Source organism: Arvicola amphibius, chromosome 2, assembly GCF_903992535.2.
Source record: "Arvicola amphibius chromosome 2, mArvAmp1.2, whole genome shotgun sequence".
In the NCBI taxonomy this organism is placed as follows: domain Eukaryota; kingdom Metazoa; phylum Chordata; class Mammalia; order Rodentia; family Cricetidae; genus Arvicola; species Arvicola amphibius.
Window position 1 is genome coordinate 126429243 of NC_052048.2, and position 22944 is coordinate 126452186.

Below are 22944 nucleotides of genomic sequence, written 5' to 3' on the forward strand. Positions count from 1 at the left end.
AAAACAAACTTGGAAGCAAATTCTTTAAAAAAAAAAAACCAACATAAAGAAATAATTTTAGGACTAAGTAGTAGGAAGAAAACCTAGCTCTGTCTGAGGACTCTTGGCAGTGGTCCCCCCACGTAACTAAATCAAAACTTGATGATATTGAGTACTGAAGTCGGCACTGGTCAAGTTAAGATGGTTTCAGCTCTACTCAGCCACACAAGGGATACTTGACTTGTCAACATGGCTTTAGTTTCTTCACCCAAAGGCCCGAGACTAGATGAATTATGAGGTGTTCCCTAGATGTACAGCTGCCCTATTGTTCTATGAAAATGAATCAACAGTATCCAGGGCCCCTCACATTTAACTCTCTAGCTTCTCTGGCTGCCTTGGGGACAGAGGTTCATGGTCATATTTAGGTCTTTCTAAATTTGAGATGGGTAGCAATAAATTCATGGGATCAGAAAGGGGAACTCTGTTGTGAACGATGGACCAGCAAGGAAGTACTTCTGCTGTGTGGCTGCAGGTACGGGTACCCATGCACCCAGATGACATGACCAGCATGCAGACCCACAGTATGATACTAAGTGGCATCCACTCCTGCAGGTTTTTGCCACAAGTTAATAAAAGGTGAGAGTTCCAGAAGCTTTAAGAGTACGAAGGCAACTTTACAACCACTTATTAAATGTCAGCATGCCTTTAGCGACATGAAAAGAGCAGGAAGGCATCCACCCACCATGTTAAGTGTCACATGCTAGATCCAGGAGCATCATGTGGCATAACCATTCATGCTTCTAAAATGCCAGACACCTATCAAGTCCACGTTAGTAAATTCAATAAGCCTTACCTTGACAAAATGTGTTGTTAACCCGCTTGTATCCTTGTAGACATTCCATCATTTGAGTATATCCGTGATAGGCTGTAATTGGGAGGAAAAAAATCCTGCATTACATGCGGGGTTTAAAATCTGATGGTCTGAAGCTGCCAGATGCGGTGCCATCCACGGCACCAGTAGACTTCACCATTTGCAAGCTATCAATACCAACAAAGACCTCCATGCCTGCCCTCACCTTGCGCCTGTTTTCAGTATGCTTTCTATTTTGCAATAGCTGTAGTCCTAGGAAGCTGCCAGCAAATCTTTATTGTGCTAACTGAATCATAAGACTTCTTTGTATTATCTTCCAATTAGTGATTAAGTATTCCTATCATAAGACACATGCCTCTACAGTGATGTGCTTCAGAGGATGGGGGGTTAAACAGGGAAATGCTGGCTTGTGGAAGCTGCTCCATTTGTCTCTTGGCTTCATGCCCAGTGTTGTCCCTTATAATGAAGACACTGACATGGGTGTCTACAGAAACTGGGACCTCAGCTGTGAGTCCTTCAAAGACAACATGATCGTATTCAACAGTCTCTTCAAAGGCCTAGAGCCAGGCCAGATGATCTCTCTGTTTGCCTCTGCTTCGGATCCGATGCTAATTTTCTCCTAAAGCCATATGAAGGCAAGAGACTTGTTTGCACTAAGCACATTGACAGACCAGTTAATGAAATCATTTACAGATTTAACATTACGCTTTCATAGGAAAAAATAATCATCACCAGTGAAAGGCTTTGTATGTGACTAAACACAAACTTCATTAACTAAAAGCCACTTGAAAAAAAAGCAAAAACCCAAGGGCATGGCACTCAAAACCATCATAGATGGCAGCCAAAGGATGTCTTCTCTCTTCCAACATGAATATGATTTAGAGAGTAGTACCAACCAAGGGAAGGAAAGTTTTTACAAACAATGTGAGCTTGACTGTGCCTCTCGGTGGTGAGTCACTTTGACAGTACAAGCAGAAAAAGTGCCAAGATGTTAAATTTCGCTTTGTTCCTCACAACCACGGCCCTGAAACCAAACTGATGTCTTTAATTCATACATCAAATGAGCTAACCTATGGACTATTTTCATCAACATTTGGTTAAAAGAGCAACTTTGCCCTTTCCCATTCCACTGGCATCGCCAGCAAGACTGAACTGTGGTGCTAACAGCACCATATAAAGCAGCAAATTCATTCCCAGATGATGCAATGTCAGATAGAAATGACAGGAGGTCAGGAATGGCCTTAGGAATTAAAGGGGGAGGGAGACGATATGGACTCCTTTGCCTTTGACCCCTGACATCTGTCACTCTGGGCTCCTTTGGAATTTAGAAAAGAGAAGAAATAGAAATAGCTAAAATTTGGAGGAAAAAATGCAAAAAAGCAAGCACATCAGAAAAGAAAACAAGGAGGAAGATGGAAAAAGTTTTAAGACATAGAAACTTAGAAGAGAACCCAATTTGGAGGATCTTTTCACCCTCATCCTTAGAGTTAACTGTGGGAAGCATGCCACCACCCACAACATTAGACAAACTCACATGGCAAATGAAGGGTGCATGGCTCCCAAAACAGAGGGCAATGTGTTTTCCACAATTTAGATGCACATTCCTGGCTAATGGCTCATCAGAATCAACAGGAAATGACAGCGGTGGCAGTCAAGTTCATACCACCCAACTCTAAACACCATGTCCTTTAAATGATTCCAAATAGACCCCAGAGTTCCTTTGGTAAGATAACTTAGGTAAACAGGTCTCCATGCAAGGTGGGGTCATTATTTCACCAGCCACCTAGAAGTCTATACCGCTAATCATGACTCAGTCATCTCGGAAAATCTATTCCCTCACTGCCGAGCAGTCCATGTGGTTATTCTTCCTCTTAGGGAAGAACCAACTTTCACAAACTTTAGCAACAATTTCTGTAAATGAATCCTCTAAGAAACATTAATAGTGCCAACAGATTTAATGCATTCCACTTCAGGTCTTCAGAGAATCTGAATATATGAGAAACTAGAAGTGCAAAAGATGGACAGACAGAAGGAAGCAAACAAGGAAAGAAAAAAGGGAGGGATGGAGGAAGGGAGGGAAGAAGGAAAGAAAGAAAGAAAAAGTGTTCACAACATATTACTATTCTGGGAGAATAGTATAAAAGAGGGAGAAATTCTGAGCCAGCAGGTTTTTTTTTTTTTTTTTTAGGTTAAACAAAGAGGTTTAGAAGGCAAGTGAGGGACTGGAGAACTAGTTAAGAGCCCTTGTTGTTCTTACAGAGTACAGGGTTTCAGTCCCCAGCATCTGCACAGTGGGTCCCAACATCCACAACTCTACTTCCAGGAGATCTGACAACCACTTCTGAATTCTTTGGGTACGAGGCCCAAGTGGGGAACACAAATGTGCTTGCAAGCAAAACCCTCATACATATAAAATAGGATAAATTTATCTTCAAAAGTGTCAAAGACAACTGAAACTATTACTCCAATCAACTATTACTGAAGATGAATAAAATCATCTGATTTAAGCAAGTGAGATGTCCCTTCCCTTCCGAGATAAAAGACTTTTTAGAAATGTCAGCAGGAGTCAATGCTACATTCAAAAACTAAAGTTACAGTCTGTTATAGAGAAGAGGGGAATGGAAATGTGTAAGCCTGGATTTATTCAAATAACAGCTTCTGTAAAGCACTCAGGGCAAATCCCAGCATGTTGATATTGCAGCCACTGAAGACTGGAGCAGTATCACGGTGGTGTTAGGAAAAGGGAAGCAAAATAGTAGGCTCCATAATTACACATATCTTCCCCACAAATCAATAACCAGTCAATTCCTAATCTGAGTTTCTTTTCATGAAGGGGGATATCTGTAGCAGAATGAAATCTATAGCCTAAGTTGTAGATAATCACAAACTTCCCATTTAAGAATCAAACCTAATAAATAGTAACTGTGCTGACTTTTTAAATAGGGTTTGAAACACTTGTTCACCATCTTTTTTTTTTAAATGATTTATTTATTTTTATTTTATGTGCATTGGTGTGAAGGTGTCAGATCCCCTGGAACTGGATTTTCAGACAGTTGTGAGCTGCCATGTGGGTGCTGGGAATTGAACCCAGGTCCTCTGGAAGAGCAGTCAGTGCTCTTAACCGCTGAGCCATCTCTCCAGCCCTGTTCACCATCTTAAAGCCATCCATTTCCTAGTCCCCAGGGCCAAAAGAGCTGATTTGCCCATCAGTTCTTCACAATGCCTCCCCACATAGGAAATTAAACTGCAGAAGGCAACTAATGACTCTGCATATTTAAAAAAAGAACCGATATAAAGGTTTTAACTGTCTTGCAACGCATATTGTAGCACTATGTTTTGGACGGCAGCCAGAGATTTCCTTGAAGGTCTCAGAGACTCATCGTTAAGGGTCGTGGTAGGAAAAAGAGGTATGCGCCATTAACCAGCAAAGGAATGATGACATGTCACTTACATGGCTTCTTGGGGCACTTCTGGCATTTGTTAAAGCCCCAGGAGGTCCCCACTGTCCCACAGCAGTCTTCTTGCTTGGAAAGGCCAGGGAGGGCTTTGCCACACTGCAATGAGGTGTGAAAGGGGAGGTTAACCCAGTGCAGACTGCTCAGCCCCAGGGCTGGGGGCTTCCAGCCACTTCATAAACAGTCCCCTTGATACCACGCAATTACAGAGGCAAAGAACGGCTATAAAACCTGGAGGCCGAATAGCAGGGCGGAGTTGGTAGGACACAGAAGTGAATAATCACATCTCTATATATGAACTCCTTTGCATTTTTAAAATCTCATGAAAAGCTGGGGGCACGGGTCCATGGATGAGGCTTCTGGTTTTTACCATTTGCTTGGATTTTCCTTAACTGTGCCCTGACCCTCCCCTGGGGAATAAATGTCAGTTTTGGGGGTTCCCCACAACAATTGTTTGTCCAAAGCATTCTTTCATTAGCTTGTTCTTTCACTGATCCTTGGCTCTGTATTTATTGAGCACTTATATTATGTCTGTGAACTAGGGTACAAAATTGGACATATGCACTGGACAGCCATAAAACTACAGAATCAGCTGTGAAGTTGACAAGGGAGAAATCACAGAACCTGAGGAGGACCAAGAAGGGACAGGCCAAGAAAAAGATGACTATAGGCTGAGCCAAATCTGTTCTGGCAAGCACTAATGCTCCAGGGAGATGAGCCAAGCTAGGAAGGGGCTGGCAATTTTAATCGAGACCAGCGCAAGTAGGCAGAATGGATACCCTTAGAACTATGCTTCCATGTTGTCAAATATTAAGGTCAGGTGAGACTCCTAATCAACCACAGAAGATCAGGTAACCCTCAGGCAGGGGACTGAAGTTACTTAGAACTAACTTGAAAATCAATCTTGTCCCGTAAGATCACCCAAGAACCAGATGGCAATGAGACTTACTTGACTCTCTCTCCCAAGCTGCACAGGGTAAACTCACACCCTATGTCTCTGTTTTGTGTACAAATGTGGAGTACATAAGCAGTTCCCCTGCTTTGTCAAAAAAAGATCCTCAGGTGGTTTCAGGAGTCATCATTTATAAAAGAAATCTGGTCGCATAACTCTGCTAACTAATGACCTCCAGTGACATTGTCTGATCTTATCCCCAGGCAGGACAGAGAAGTCCCCTCTCGTCCCAGTTTAGGCTGTATCTTATTGCCTTCCACCTCTGAGCATCTATTTAGGCTTGGCAAAGGACCCTTTCTGATTTTCTGAACAACTCAGGTCTGTTTGAATGCTACACACACACACACACACACACACACACACAGGCTCTCTCTCACTCACTCTTTTTCTCTCTCTTTCTCCTCTTCTCTCTCTGAGATACTATCATATTTTTTTCTTTTCTACAACTTTATTTCTACCACGAGAATCAGGTAGAATCACTGGCGCCTCCATTCGTGATTCATTTTCTTTACATCAAAGGTGATTCCAAAGAGGTTCACCACTACCAGTTTCAGAGCCATGCTATGTATTAATGACTTAATATTTTTATATCCCCAAACAGGACACATTTCAAATACTCAGTAATGCTGAGTGGAGCAATTACTATGGGAAAACCCACCACAGGTTAGCGTACAGGCCCCAGGACAGGGGGTTGTGCACAATGAGGGAAATTTAAAGCGAATGGTGATCCCTAAGGAGAACACTTGTCAAAATTTTTCCAAAAGCAGTATGTGCTACTGGTTCAAACAGTATCTGAGATACTCTAGAGGCCTGGATACAAATCCTGGCTCTAGGACTCCATACACACAGTTAGATGAATTTTCTTATCCATCACATGGAATACACAATAGCACCTCTCGATGTGGTCCTGAACTTGAAAGGTTAAATCCATGTACAATGCTGAGTACCATGCCTGACACATGTAAGTGCAAAGTAAGCTGTCACCCCAGTCACTATCATTTCTCACTATTATTGGCACCATTGTCATCATCTGAAAATTCCTTGTTGCAGATGTCCCGCATCAGATCCAAACTGTCAGATTCTTCAGGGAGCAGGGTGCATACGAATGGACTGCAGTGGACTGTGCCCTTTCTCTGAAATGAGCTGGTTACTCTAACCATCCACTTAAAAGTACCAGAGTCAACAAGAAATGCAGTTCTAGACAAAATGGATTTCCCTGAAATAAAAGGTAGTCCTGAAGACATTTTGAGTTGGTCTAATTTTGAGAAGAACCTAAAAATTTCTATAATAGCACCTGAGGGAAAGAGAACAAGGCCAAGGTCACCACTTCCATGACACCTGCAGTTATTCCACGGACAGAAGGAAATAGGCATGCTTTCCTTGAAAGAGACAGGAAAGCAACTCCGCTGGTTGGATGGATGTAGATTGTGTCACTGTTACAAACAAGTGCACCGAGAGGGAAGCTGTCTGCAGGGAGTTCTTTGCCATCTGTGGCCACTCCATGCTGGGTGAGATTGTTCCAATCCCAGCGCGGGAGCTGGGCCAGGTCCGAGACAGGAAGCACAGGTGTGCAGGTACGCAGCTGCACACACATACACACCCCACATCAAAGAAGGGAAAGAGTCAAGGTGAAAACAAACTACCTGAATCAGGATGGTTGTCTAAGTCCCTGAGCTTAACTATAGACAATTTAAACCCAGAGCATGAAGACCAGGAGCAGGAAAGGACAGGGGACAATGGCTCAGGTATAAGACAAGGAACAAACAGAAACACAGAAGCCTCTATTGCTGAAACCCAGCTGCCAACATCTGCTTGACATTCTCTCCCAGTTTCATAAATTGGTTGGGCTTATTTGAGACACCAACTGCTTTGCACACAGCTCATTCTCGTACCAGACTTTGGGCTCTTCTCTTAATCGGGCGAAGCACTCAACACTTGCTGGTTTTATATGCTCAGAATGTTAGTAGCAGTTAAAATCCAATTTTCACCTTGGATTCCTAGAATGTTTTATTTGGTAGGACAAAAATAAATCATTTCCCTCTACTGGGCCTCCAGAAAGGTACAAGGTTTTCATTACATGATCCAAGCCGCTTTATCCCATGGCTTTGTTGTTGCAGGTCCATAGCCAAGAGCAGCAGAAGGCATCCAAACTGATGGAATAAATGGGATGCGTAGGTGGTACCATGGCACTGTGTGTGTCTCGAAACTGGGTCTACACAGCGCAGGATTGAGCTAGGAGGGATGAAGTCATGGTTAGAAAGCCCAAAGTTTCCTATCGGTCCCATCAACTGAGAATAAAGAGGCTTCGGTGTATAGCAAGAAATGTGACATGAAAGCTCTCTGCAGCTTTTACCCAGCCACTGGATGCCACAAGTCTTATCTGAGTGCAGTCAGAAGTACCCAGAGGGGCAAAAAGTTAGGCTAACAGATGTCTCTCCCATACCATAGGGCCACAGTGAAGAGAATAACCCAGGACCGAATGCAGTTGGGATGCTCTGGTATAGACTGGGAAGTTCTATTTCTCAACAAGTTTTGCTCCCACAGACATAGACTTCCATAGTCACACTCATAGGCAGGGATCCAGGTGGTTTTGACCAGTTCAAAACACAAGTAGACTAAGTAGACTTTCTCCCATGCTGTTAGTCACCATGTTCTCAAGAAAGACTGTCAAACACTTTAGAACGCATCTTATGTAAAGCAACCCAGTGGTAAACGTACACCCTGTACTTAACTCTACCAGGTCAAAGAGCAACATGCTCTACCTCCCCAGAAAACATCCATCAGTGTTAGTGAGGGGACACTGATCCCATATGTTTGCTAGGATCCAAGTAGGGCAGGCAAGCAGAGTGCTCAGGCAGCCAGTCCTGTGACGATCAGCTGGAAAATGGAGCAGTGACGCATGTGGACACTTAGCAGCCCACATGTGGACATGACAGCACTGTGGAGGTACATTAAGCACGCCTATGGCATGCCAATGGTTTTCAGCAGGCCCCAAAACCCCAAATCACTGGATTTCACAGTGTCGAAAATCTTTCCACTGTATAAATGTCTCTACCTAAGAGAGATGGTGACCTCTCTGGTGGGAGCTGAGCCTGATGGATCATCTCTCAGGAATGTAAGATCTAAAGCAAATGACCTCTATGGTTTCTTGCAGGCTTAAGACTCTGAGGTCAGTATGTGCTGCTAGGTTACATGACTCCGTTTAAAAAATACAGACTGGTGCAGAAGAGAGCCAAGTTCAAGGACTTCTGTTGTTCTAACAGGGCCAGGTCTGGGCTGATACTCTCCTAGCCCTCTCCTTTGTTTTCTACTTCCTCATCTCTAGAGTCTTCGCCAAGTCTCAACCTCAGCTGACTAGACTTAGGCAAACAAGATCAAGGGGGAGAAAAACCAACAGCTCTACTTGACCTTGATTTCTGAAAGACTAAGTATTGAAATAAACTTTACTCTTCTTCTCCTCCTATGTTAATAGGGTTTGTACTTCAGAAGGTCAGGTCACTGAAGAACTATAGATTTTTCATACAATACATGGGGTTAGAGAGATCCTTCATTAGCACTGAAGATTATGGGAGTTTCTGAGGAGTTAGAGCATGTTGCTATTTGACTTGCTACAGATAAGAGTATATTTCACAATGCAAAATAATTATAAGCAATGGTATAAAGGCTTTTAACTAATTATCAACAATCAATTGATTATGGAAAATGCACTTAAAATCTTTTTACCTGCTTGAGAATATACCTCTTTAGACTTTAACCTGAGTTTTGAGGTGAAACCACAAAACTTCACAATCGAAGTTAAATTGTGAACATGGTCCCCTTTAGAGCCTCACAAATCCGGGACTGGAATCAAAATTCAAAACTGACCACCCGGTAATGTGAGTTTATCATATTAGACAGTGAAAAAGCTCACTGTTACAGCCGCTTGAAAGACGCATGGTAACTGGGAGAAGCAGTTATAAACATTGGCGCGTGGTTTATGACACTGCACAGTAAAACCGACACTAATTTGCTTTGCTGTGTCAGGTCCTGGAGAAGGAGAGCCCAGGAGTCAAGAAAAGAGATGAGTGCTGCTTGAAATCCATTAGACCCCGTCAACACCCCAGCTCTCTCACTAGCAGCGGGTTTTCCACAGCTCATCCTGCGCCTCTGAGCCAGTAATGAGGCACGAGAACAGAAATCCTGGCCTCAAAGTTTAGTGAGAGTGAATGATGGGTTACTAGGAGGTGTGGGACCAGAGCCCTGTGGGACACCCTACACCACACTTCATTGAGCAGAGTGTAGGCTGAATCCCAGGTCTCATTCACCTGCTCTCCAGCATGGGTAAAACTATAACCATGCTCAAGGGTCCTACCATCTTATCGGCTTTGAGAATGTTTCTGGTAACACTGTTCAGATCTTTCACTGTAAGAAGGATCCCCCCCCCCCCCCCCCGCCCCAGGAGGCAGTACAACGTCAAGGGCCTACCGTTTGGTTTCACTAGTTAAGACATTGAAAAATGACAATACAGAAACATTCTTAGAAATCATCCTTATCACATGCATGTAGCCCATTGTGTTACCCAGAACTATTCTATAATGAAGTATAAATACTTCACGCTAGAATAGAGGACATCTTCTCACAAGGAAAACATGGCACTAAGTCAGTGGAACAAATAAAATGTTAAAGCCATGCAGAGTTTTAAAAATACTCCCAGGAGGTCGCTAAAGGAAAACATAGGGGAAAAATAGAAGTCTGGAACATCGTAACCCTTGCAAAAGTACACAAGTCTGGGCTCAGGCAAGTGTTGAAACAGGGAAGTGACTTGATGGAACTACCGGGGAGAGAGACTCCGGAGGGGCACAACTGAGCTCACAAGGCAGAGGGCCAACCACCAACTGTGAGCAGACAGGGTTAGCATGAAGGAAGGCAGCTGGACCTGAAGGAACAAAGAGAGGGTACAGAGAGCCAGAAAACAGGGTGGTGCTAAGTTACAGAGAATTTCCCAAATTTGGGGTTCAATTTTGAGTTGGATCTAAAAATCAACCAGGAGACAGAGAAGTAATCACACTGGTTCTTTTTCAAAGCCAGTTAAGTTTTACATTGCTTCAAAAAAAATACCTGACATAGTTTAAGGAACAGTAGACAGGAATATTGATGTCTAATCAATAGAAAGAAAACAAAAGTCCTTAAATAGGTACAGTTTGGGGCCTGGAGATGGCTCCGTGGAGGAAGCACTTCCTGTGCAAGTGTGAGGACTCCAGAATTTGGATTCCCAGAGTTCAAGGAAATGCCAGGCAGAAATAATAGCCTCCTGTGATCCAGCTCTGCCGAGGCAGAGAGAGAGGGCATCCCCAGTACAAGCTGGCTTTCTAAAGTTGTCAGAACTGGTGAGCTTCAGCTTCTGAGGGAGACCCTGCCTCAACAAATGCGGTAGAGAATGATCAAGAAAGACATTGGATATTAACTTCAGACTGCAGCATGCATGTTCAGACATGCATACATACCACATACCCATAAACATACACATTAAAAAGGGAAGGTATAGCATTCTGCATCTGATAATCAGAAGTGTAAAAAGTGACCAATCACAATAGAGTATATCATTCCTGGGAAATGGAGGAGAAATTATATTTAAGGTAAACACATTCAGGAATATTCAAAGAACCAGAAAAAGATAAAGCTGAATTAAAGGCCCTTTCATTATATTTCTCAGATAACAGGGGAAGTTTAAGTTCAGCAAATGATTTTATTCACACAACAAATGCTGTTCAAACACTATCTAGAGCAGGGGTTCTCAACCTCCCTAATGCTGCGACCCTTTAATACAGTTTCTCACACTGTGGTGACTTCTCAGCCACAAAATTATTTTCGTGGCTACTTCATAACTGTAATTTTGCTACTAATAGGAGTAGTAATATAAATGCTTTGGAGATAAAGATTTGCCAAAGTAGTCGTGGCCCACATATGAGAATATGTGAAATCCGAGAAATAGGAGAAAATACAAGAAACACTGATCTAGGAAACCCTAACACCAAATGAACCCCCAGACTTCCACCTATCTGCCAGGTTTAGCTCATTTTCAAAGGTAAACTGTCTTCCGTGTGTGATGTGTATGTGTCTATGTGTGTGTGCATGCTCATAAGTATTCATGTATGAGATTATAGACCCCATGAAGAGATGGTGTAACAATGTAGAATACAAAAAGAGCACAGGACAAGGAACCAGGAAGCCTCAGTGTTGGTCCTACCTGCTACAAACTCAATAGAAGACACTAAGTGGATTAACGCTCTGAATGTCAGTCTCTTCATTAATAAGATTGCACAGACATGCCAGTTAATACACAATTAATGTACTTAAGTGTAAAGATCTTAGGGAGGCCACAATCCAGGACTAAGGCTGCAGGGAATGATGGTGAAAAGATTTACTCTGTCACAGTCACATGACAAAGATCAGTGTTCCTTAAATGTCCCTTGCCTACAAGCCTGACCAAGTGGAGCCCATAGCCTTTCCTACTATCCTCAAAGAATGAGCTGAACCCACTTCATCAGTGATCACTATAATATAATTCTAGCCTTCTCTTGCCAATTTGTCCATACAAAAAAGCATCTAGCTACCTAAAATTAGGTATGGCTCTTAAATGACTCCTGTGAGTAAGGATAGTGACAGTAGTCATTTTACTATCAACGAGCAAATTCTCAGCCGTATTCATAACATTCATAGAGATGCAGATTTTGCATATATGGAGCATGAACGCAAAGCCACATGATGGCCCATTCACCCACATCACACAGCTACATCCTCTTAAAAGTCACATGCTAGTCAAACCTGCTGATGCAAACCCTTGAGGATTTGAGCAAAAGCACCCCTCACTCACTACTCTGACTCTGGTTGAGGGACAAGGGTCGTATTTCTTAGGAATCTTCTACATCTCTCCACAAAAATGAGACTTAAGGCCTTTATGGAGAAGCTCTGGTTGTGCACAAAAGACTGGATTCGGCTGGCCCACCCCAGGTCTTCGCTGCTATTAACATTCCCAACCTTTCACAACGATAGAAACTTCTCTGCTCTGGCAGAGTAACTCCTGTCCACCTTCCATGCAAAATGGCTCAGCTCTGGCTCCAAATTAAACTGGAAAGCTTCACCAAGAGCCCTTCATAACCCGGCACTAAAATGTAAAATACATCTATTTTTATGTACCAATGCTAAATGCTCCAATTTTTTCTGAACACTATTATTAATGCAAGGAGAGCAACATATTTGCTAAACTGGTTCTAAGGGTCCATCTTCCTCACAGAGACCTCTGTACCGTGGCTCACTGGCAGGGTAACAGGCACTGTCCCATAAAAAAAAGAATGAGAAAATGCTTAAATGCTTCCAGATTTTCTAAAAGAACTTGTAAAAGAAAAAAATTGCTTTGGCTTCAGCAGAACATTCTTCATGGGCAAGTTTTTTTTTTTTTTAAATCCAACCAGCTTTCTTTTATTAGAGTAATTAATACAATGTTAGGCATTTGGGGTATCTGATATATTCATAATCCTCTGATATTTCAGGGTATTGATTTTATAAACTATCTGCTATGACCAGGGCATTACTAGCTGGAAATGCATCCACAATGATTTCTGACAGTCTATTTGCTTAAAGCCTGCTGAAACCAAACCATGGACTTCAAAGAACTCCAGAAAAGAACTTTAGTTTGTGAAATGGCATTTTAAAAGTGACATAGGTTTTTAGTGTTAACAGGCAAAGGGGAAAGTATTCTTAAGGGTCTAATATGTTATTCTCCTATCTTTCCTAAAGGAGTCACCAAATCCAGCTGTCTACTTTCTCCACCTCTGAGATTTGGATGTTCGGACAGACAAGTCTTCCAGGTTGTGGATCTGTGTGTCATTGGTCTTCCTGTGCTGTTAAAGGAATAAGTAAGTTCTATCATGACACTATTCTCACATAATTCCCACTAGGTTTTCTTCTAAAAAAAAAAAAAAGCAACATAGACCAGGCCATGAAATGCAGCGCCAGAGAGCAAAGAAGTCAAATTTATTTCGTTTTTTATTATTAATTTTAATTTGTATAAAAATACTAGATTCATTAGGACATTGTCTTACATGTACATCCTGTTGAATTTATTTGAAATTCTATTGCCAAACAAAACGCTTGGTAGATGAGAAAATAAAGATGGGCACATAGAAATGCCTGCTATTACTATGGCAACTAGATCACCTCCAGACTGACAGTAAAGGTTTGTTTATTTCTTTAACTACACTGGGTAATTTTCTGTTAAGTTTCATTGCTTGGCAGTTCCCTTTGGGTCTCTATCGAGATGGAAAAAGAGACAAAGGCCACCTAAGGCCTCGCAGCACCACGCAGAAGTGCAGGCCTCCCATCTGGCTAAGCTTTCATTGTTTCTGTGTCCCGCCCAAGCACACAGAACAGAAAACTGCTAATTACCTGTGGCTTGGATGGAATTCGTGGAGAAAAACCGAAAGTCACAAATAAAAGCAACAGGTTCATTTATACCCCTGGGAGCAGGTACTACCTTGGGCTGTCCACTGCCCTTTCACTTAACAGGAACAATTCTTGCCCAACAAATAGCCGCTGGCTTCCCCACATATCCCAGGCTCTTCAACAGACGTGTCTATCTGGCTGCTGTAACAAACGAGCGACACTAGGTGACTTTGTGTATATGTATGTGGGTGTGCAGGCATGTGCAGAGGTTAGAGGTCAGCCTTGGTATTGTAGCTCACACACTGTCCACCTTGCTTTTGAGGCAGGGTTTCTAAGTAGCCTGAAGCTCCCCAAGAAAGCTAGGCTAGCTGGGCAACAAGCCCTAAGAAACTTCTTGTTTCTGGGATGACAAACCTCCACCACCATGCCTCTCTCTTTTTTGTTGTTGTTGTTGTTGTTGTTTTTAATGAATTATCCAAACTGACTTTGCATTTGCATGGCAGGAACTTTACAACCAATCTTTCTTCCCCAAACCAGCTCATGGCTTTGACAACAGACATTCGTTTTTCAGTTGTAGAGCAAGACTAGGGGGTTGCATGGTCAAATCCTATCTTGCATTCAGCAGCTGTTCGACTCTGTGCTCACATGATCTCTTGCTCATGAGTCTGCAGGAAGAGAGATAGAACACGGGCAAGCATTCTGGTATCCTTTCTTCTAATGATATTAATTCCATCCTGTCATGGTCCCACCCTTATGATTTCATCCAACCTCAAGTATCTCCTTTTAGCCTCTACCCCCTAATATAGTAATCATCAGTGGTTCCAGTACATGGAGTTAGGGAATACGCCTCAACCCACAGAGTTATCAGGACCGTGTAACTGACCAGTGAGGAGTGAAAAATAGCATCTCTCTTCCTCACCTACAGGAATCAAGTATTGTCATGGTTCTCTTCTGGCAAAGTTGAGGTATTCTGAGTCACAGAGCAATGCTATTGCCATCTTCAGCTAAGGTTCCCAAGGAATGTGGAAGGCAGAGTCCTCTGCTTTCCTGCATCGAGACAAGCCCATGCAAAATGTAAGCACGTGTTAGGTTTGTCACCGTTGCAAAGCCTGTCCCAACTGGCACAGCATGGATACAATTAGCAATGATTCATATGTGCCCGTTACTCAGCTCATCCTAAGTGGCTTTGCCCTCATGAAAAGTACAGGCTTAACGGGAAGAGGAACAAATGCAACTACTCAAACACAATTGAATTAGAAATAATCTGCCTAGAGTCTAATGCGACAAGAATTCAGAGAAGGAGCAGAGCGGATTAGAAAAAACTCTTGGGAGGAAATGACAGTTAAGGGGACCTATCTCAAGTCAGGACAGGCTGGAGACATCAGAACAGGTATTACTATAACTGATATTTGTCTAGATTGCTCAGTTCATATGGCCTGTGCATGCATCAATAGTGCCTATGATGCCAAAAAGGGGGAAAGAAGTCAAAAGTGTCACAGCAGAAGAAGACAGGACTCAGATGTCTCAGGAGGTTTCCCAGTCCAAAATGCGATGAAATGGGGCCAGAGATACGGTGAGCTTGCTAAAACAGAAGGCGAGCTACAGACCTGGACTGGGTGAGTCAGCACACATGAGTCCCAACTTCTCTGGATCTCGAGTTTCACATAACTTCGAGGGGAGACAAGGATACATACTTCCCCTTTCTCCTACATTGTTTCAGAGGTCAAATATGAACCATGAACATTTTCTGTCATCTATCAATTTTATAAAAATGTGCTGGTGTACTAGGAGGCTTGCCTCAAAGCCACAGAATGCGAAGACTGTGTTCTTAACCATTTAAGCTTGCCCATTCTAAATAAGTCCTCTGTAAAATGGTTATTCTGGAGGCATTGCTGTCTTGTTTGAAATAGTTGGATCTCTTAGAATACACTTCAGAACTTAGGATATGTTGAAAACACTCCTGGCGATGGCAAATCCTTAAAACTGGAGTTGACTTGACCATTCTAAACTCACAGATTTTTTAAGAAAATAAGTGATATGAAGATGGCCAGCAAAGACAAATTCTTACTTGGCTCTGTCATGGTTTTTCCTCCAGTTCTGGCAAGGCAGAACTATACAATAGCAGAGTTGGAGACAGGGCTCACTCAGCGGTTAAGAATACATACTGCTCTTGCAGAGGATCTGAATGCAGACGCCCAACACTCATGCCAGGGTGTTCACAACCTCCTGTAACTCCAGCTTCAATAGATCTGGTGATTTCTAGCCTTTGAGATTACCTGAACTCATGCACATCCCACACACATATGCACATAAATAAAACTAAAATAAATCTTAGAGAAACTACGCAGAGGCAGTATCACTAGGGCAGATACGCAGCCTCTGGAGGTGATCTTCAAAAAGCAAATACTCAGCTTGCATATAAATAGTTTTACACAACAGAAGGAGGCAGAGGAAGGGGAAAGGGGAAGTGTAAGGAAAATGCAACACTGTTACCATATCAGGAATGGCGTGGGGCAGATAGGAACAAATCTTATCTTTCCTCAGAATACCTCATGAAATTGTTTTCTATCACTACCTTCTCGCGAGGCAGATTCTAACTGTTCTCTCTTAACCCAGACGATTCTACTTCAGTTTAGCAAACATTAATCCCATCCAACGGAACAGGGACATGAAATGACTTTAACTCCTAGAAACGCCAGCAGTGATTCTTTAAATAGTCTTAGAGTGTATAGAGTCTAAAACGCCATCAAGACAAGCTATGTTCTCTTCAAACTCCCTTCGACATGCTCATGACTTTGCCAGTATCAGAAGTGACTAACCAAAAGCCCCAAACTCTGTCTCATAATTATTTTCAATGTCTGTTCCTGTGCAAAAACCAAGAATCTAGTAATTAGTAGGTTTATGGTTTGGGTATGCCCTAAAGGTAAAATAAGGGAGCTTGATGATATTCCATGTCATGGCAAAAGTATTTTCATGGCCAATAAAATGGAAAAATATCTGAAAAAAGAGTCAGGGAAACCCAGTGATGTGGCACAGACTTGCTTCTAGATGGAACAGGTCAGGAAGAGTGAAGATTCGAGGCTGGCCAGCTTTGTGGCACCTCCAGAGCATTGCCTGGGTGAAGCCCTGTGCATGGGGTTCTAGAAAATACCTTGTCTGAGTCCCACCCATTCTGTGAAGACTACTACGCCAGTTCTGAGAATCTATACATGACTTCCCCAATTCCTGAGCCCCACATTCCTCATCCAAGTAAAACTAACAGTTTTCGGCTCTGCTGGCTGGAACCCAGTGACAGGAACGCATGGTCTATCTCCCATGTGGTGTTTCCCCTTTGGATCCTACCCCTGTGCTTTGCTGATCTTTCTCTCCTCCAGGCAAGCGGGCCTCTCGCAGGCTGTCTGACCAAAGCTGCTGGAACAAGACCAGCGAACACTTAAGAACTTCAGCACCTGTCACTGAGATGTGCATGACAATTTCAGCAAAATCTTCTGCGATTGACACAGGTAAAGTCGGGCAAGGGTGGGTACAAAGAGCAGCCGTGTTAGAGCCACTAGAGCCACGGACTCGCTACCACTCAAGTGTTTCTTGGATTATGACAAGAGAGCGCTTGAGAAGGACACTGAAGGAAAACACAGATGGCATAGGAAGTGGCTGGTGTTGCTGACTTATTCCACCAGAGAAAGGCCAAACTTCAGTAAATGTGATCAGCATACCCAGACTGGGAGCTCTGTTTATGGAGATGACAGATGACTGGGAAAGCCAGCTCTGCCTTCCCAAACCTCTGGCTAGAAGCACCTTGAAATTACGATGAAAGCCACCGCTCTGACCCAAGCTCACTTCACCGGAGCAAGCTCAGCCCTAAACACACAGGGTGTCAGTCCACGGCAAGGGAAAAGAAGGCCACGTATTTACTTTTGCCTTCTACTGAGCTAGGCAGCAAACTGCTATCTCCAGATAAGAGCACTATATAATTGAGAGGTCATTTTTATAAGCATTTATTCTTTTAAAAATGTTTTCTTACACTTATGTATGCATTTCATTTTGGGGATGGTAACTGCATGTGCCACACCGTGCCTGAGGTCAGAGGATAACTTGTGGGAGTCTGTTCTCACTTCCACCTGTGAGGCCCAGGGGTCGAACTCAGGTCACCAGGCTTGCCAGCAGGCATCGTTACCCACTGAAGCACCTCACCAGCCCCACATTTATTCTTTAGTCATCCACTCTGTTTTAGGAGTGTCTGGACTCCATTTAGGGGAATAAGTAATGTGAAAGGGTTACGATAATGCCATCATGCTGCTGGCACAAAGCTAAGGTTTCTGTTCTAGCTCTAGGCTTCACTCCATTAATACAGAGTCAGACGAAAATAGGTAGAAATTAAAGAGCAACTTTCTAAGCAAAACTTAGCATCCTAGCTCTTTTAACTGAGCAATAAATTACTTTCCCATCACCAAGAAACTAGTTTGAAAGTCTACAGCCCATCTCCCTTTCTTTCTTCTCTCTTTCTCCCTCCCTCCCTTCTTCCCTCCCTCTCTGCCTTCCTCCCTCCCTTCCTCCATCCCTCCCTCTCTTTCTTCTCCTAACACGTACATGAGCAGGCCTCATATCTACTTCCCCAATAGTCTCTCATTAGTCTCTAAGGGCTTAAATGTAAAATGACCTCAGAGTCTTGCATTCTTGAATAGCTGGTCCCCAATGATGGGGCTATCTGGAGAGGTTGTGGCAGCTTTTGGCCTTGGGGCATAACTAGCATACTAGATCACTAGTAGAGACCTCACGAGATCTTAGCCTGGGCTTGGGTTGATGCCATTGTCTGCTTTCTAATTCTCAGAGAGGTGGGAAAGCCATGCCACAAGCGCACAATACCTGAGACTAAGGCACCGGAACTCACCAATATTGTGAAGGCTATTCCCTTAAAGCTAACCAAAGCGAACCATTCCACCATAGGTGTTTTGCTTTGTTTTTGGTCAGGTATTCTGTCGTAGCAATGACAAACGCAATAAATACAGAATCTACACAAATAAAGCTAAGAAGTTTTTCTTTCTACTTTCTAAAAAGTACGTTGAGCCATGGAATTGGGATATTTTCTGTTTCCAGTTCACGCTTTCTCATTAATTTTTCAATAGTGTTATTTTATGATGCAAACAAAGGCAGAGTGGTCCTATTTCCCTTCTACAATGCAAGTGTGCAAGTGTGTTTTAGCACTGAGCTTTGACGTTCAGGGTGTTGCACAAGGCAGACCTATCTCCAATTACTGCCCTTCTCCATCGGTCCATTCTCTTTCTTCCTGCCCAGCAAGAAACACCGCAATGGCATCTGGCGCCTCTGAGAGACTACCAAACAGCTCCTGCGCCACTTAAACTTAACTTTGCCTCAGGCTTTATTATTTACATGGTAAATAATGAATGGAAACAGAGTTTTGTTTTTTTCCCGTGACTTGGGTGTTTCACATCATGTACTGTTCCCTCTTTTCTTTCCAACCTCTAGGGAGCTTCTTTTCTTCAGTAGAATAAATGCTAGACACCTTCATCTTCAAGTTTGTAGCTTATGATATTTTTTAAATCTTTATGGAAGTTTTTTTACAAGATCCACTGTATTCATTTCTTTAACTCTCCATGGATACGATCCTATGAACATGGGCTCGTGTGGTATTTTTATCCTCTTTATCAATGTTAAAGCGCTATAAAGATGTTCTGTTTATATCTACTTTGGGTTTTCCAGTGTTTCTGCACTTCATAGCTAATCTGGGTGTTTATATGTGGAATTTTTCTGCTCTTTCAGCATTTGCAACATGAAGGTCTTGAGACATTTTGCTTTGCCTCCTCTGTAAAGCCTGTGTCTAATTACAGTCCGTGTTACCGCATTCAACAAAGAGACCGTGATCGCATGATTGTGTAACCTGGCAATGACAAGGCCAGCATGGAAGCTGGACCCTGAGCTCTATTGTTGTGATTCTAAACACTTCACAATCAGGGCCCTTTCAAACTATTTGGCATCACTAGGTCACTGTGAAAGACTTTATTTCAACAACAGGGCAATCAGTAAAACCCAATTCGAATAATCACAATTGCGGATGCCTTGTAAGACCTGAATTTAGCTCACTATTAAAGGGCCCAATTTGAAACAAAAGTCACCCTACACAATGAAAAGGGTGTGGAAATTTAACGTCCCCATGAAGCTGTGACAGACCTGACAGGGGTTTTCTGAGATGAAGACTGGAATGGAAATGTTCAAGTTTCAGGCTCATGAAAACAGGTTTCCCGCAAAGCCTTGGTAATTGCATCCACTGACGCTGTAATTCTAACTCAGTCACAGAGCGAACAGACTTGCAAATGTTTTCAAATATATATGGCACATACAATTTAATACAAGTAACACAGAAGCTTAGGTTAGCTAAGACTATGACTTGTCAGTTGCTTCAGGAAGTCTACCCTCGAAACCACCTTATGTCTTCTCTATTTCTACTCTTTAAATGATTCCTGTGATGCCCACTGATCCTAACAGAAGAAAATATTTTAGACCATGAAAAATTAAATAACACTTTCTACAAAAGTTAAAAAAAAAGAGGAGGGGGGATAAGTTTTCCTCCCTCTATCTTGGCAGGCTCTACAAAGGTTAAAATCACCACAGAAATTTCCAGGGCCAGTGTTATTTATTTCTCTCTCTTCTTTATGACAACATCCAAAAAAATGTCCTTCACTGCCATGAATATCCTTCCAGGAGAGCTATTCACCCATCACTGAGCTGTCTCCATTAATCCCCTCACATTCCACTGATAAATCCCTGTGCTTTGACCCATAGTTACGAATACATCATTTTTAATACCAATCAAGGTGGGATTTATCCTTAAACATCCAGCCAGCTACCTTCCTGAGACCCTCCTCCCGTGGGTCAGCTACCGGATGACAAAGAACATTGGCCTGGCTTCAAAGTAGAAAAGCTCAGAACAGTTCAGCCACACTCATTTCTGTCACAGCGGTCCACAACCGAATCATGATGACCCATGCCCTATAGACTACTGACCTTCATCTCCAAGTCCCCTTTGTTGATCCTTGAGCATTTCACGTTTGATACACATTCAGCTTCTCACATCCAGCCCCAGCCAACAGACAAAACTGGTTAATACCCTTTTCTAAAATTGCATTCAATGTCTCAAAGCTGCATTTCTCAAGTTCAGTTTGAAGCACTTTATTTTATTTATAAGTCCAGGAACATTTAGTAGTTCCCCTTTCCTCGCCTAAGAAATTTTCAAACATGCTAGGCCATTCAAAGACTGATCGGATGATAACCTGTATGCTGAACTGCTGGTCAAAAAGGTGCTGCCATCTTTCCACATCTTTTCACATGGAGTACATTGTGAGAGAACACTACAGACATTATGATGCTTCACTCTGTACCTTTATCACTCAGCTCACAAGAATAAGAACACTTTCCTGCACAAACTCAAAACTATCATAACACCTAGATAACTAATAATTCCAAAGTAACATCTAATATCCAGTTCAATTTTTTAAATCTCTTTTTGAAACATTTTACATCCAGCTTATTTTTTTAAAAAAAAAAAAAAACTCCAGTTTCAGTTGAGCAAGATGGCTCAGTGGGTAAGGGTACTTGCAACCAGGCCTGGCACCTTGGGTTAGATCCCTGGGACCCGCAGGGTAGAAAAAGTTCTAAGATGCCATCTGGCCTCTAGACATGTTGTGGTATGTGTATGCCCTCCTCCTACCACCATGCACACCAAGTTTCATTCCCACCTACTGTATGTCTCCCGTGCCTCCTCCTAGAGAAATCACCCGACTTTTGTTTTCATGACATGGTTATAAAAATCACGATGTTGTCCTCCATTATGGATCTATTTTTTTTTCTGTGACTATGTGATAATTTTAGCTTTTTCCTTTACCCCTAGTATTCCCTACTCTCTGAAGTTTAGCTGTGAAGGTTTAATTAGGTTCAGGTTGGACATTTTTGGAAGAACACACATGTCCTGTGTGGCTGTGTCACCCTTAAAATGCTGAACTTGGTTCTTCGTAAGGAGGCTTCAAGACACATTGACCTCACCACCAGCCGTTAACATTGCGCTATGCCCCAGTTTTAAGATCTTTAAAATTATGTGCACCTAAGCCTTTCAGGAATCTCTTGCTTCTCTGGCCTCTTTAGACTCTTTTCCTCAACTACCTCTGAAAACCTTCTCCCTGTTGAATCTCATCCCTTTGATCTGTAAGCTTGACTTTATAATCAACTGTTCATTTTTCTCTACCATTTAGATAGACCTGAAATTTTGCACCAGGAAAGTTCCATGGCTTAGATACACTTGCAGTAAATGTTGTGTCTATGGCCCAGTTAATATACTATGTCACAGAAATATGAACTATTTCTGCAAAGCTCATCTGGTGTGTGGCCTCTTATAGCAATATAGAGACCTACATGCTTATTACTATCCACGTGAAGTCTCAATAGCTGCAGCTAGTGAGCACGCCCAATGAGCAAGGTGAAAGGGATATAGAGTTGGTTGTTTTTTCTCCCTGACCCCATTCATTTTAAACCCATCCACACCTGTCTGTGTCTGTTTCCAACATCCTAGCAGGACACACCTATATACTACCGATTATTTTCAAATAATTATATGCTTCACCTGAACTGCACTAATTAATTCGGCAATCTTCACTTTCCAACAGAATTTCTCACAAGCAGAAAGGCAAATACATGCTAGGAATGTCTGATGAAATAGGTCTTATTTTGAAGCTATGTGTCGGTGACTACACATGCAAAATGAATTAAGAATTGAGATCACCGTCTGGACCATTCAGCCGAAAGTCAGAACAGGCTCCAGATAAGGCAAGAGTATTCCACTGGGCTTGAATTATTTAGGTAACTCCATCAATCTCTCAATTCACTTCAACTGAACAGTCTGGTTTAGGCTTCTAACTAATTTGTTTTCATCTTTTCTAGTTAGCATCATCTGTCTGATATTATAGGAGAAAGGCAAGTTTGTTGTGTTTCATTTTCAAAGCCTTTTTTATCATCTGTGCTCCAACTTGGAAACTGGGGAGAAAGGTACTGGGCACAGAGTTTTAAAAGGATCTGCTTTTCCCTTTCTCTATGGCCAACCTAAGCTGGCACGATTAAACAATGCAAATGGCAGCAAACTCACCTTCTGTCTCCAAGCCTCATCTGGGGCAAAACTATGACGTGCATACAATTTATCTCCAGCCACATTGCTCCTATCCATCTGTGCCCTTTCCTTCAGAGATAAATTTAAATGGATGATG

At 42.5% G+C, this 22944-nt stretch overlaps 1 protein-coding gene across 6 annotated transcripts in view; it reads right to left on the minus strand.

The window, feature by feature from the left end:
* Positions 1–22944, minus strand: part of Ltbp1 (latent transforming growth factor beta binding protein 1) — a 384816-nt gene that overhangs the window by 140181 nt on the left and 221691 nt on the right. For all 6 annotated transcript variants that reach the window (XM_038319233.1, XM_038319232.1, XM_038319231.1 and 3 more), the window contains 2 exons: positions 4302–4404; positions 833–904 (listed from right to left, as the gene is read on the minus strand). In XM_038319233.1, the coding sequence (XP_038175161.1) occupies positions 833–904; positions 4302–4404 (175 nt within the window). The remainder of the gene's footprint in view (positions 1–832; positions 905–4301; positions 4405–22944) is intronic.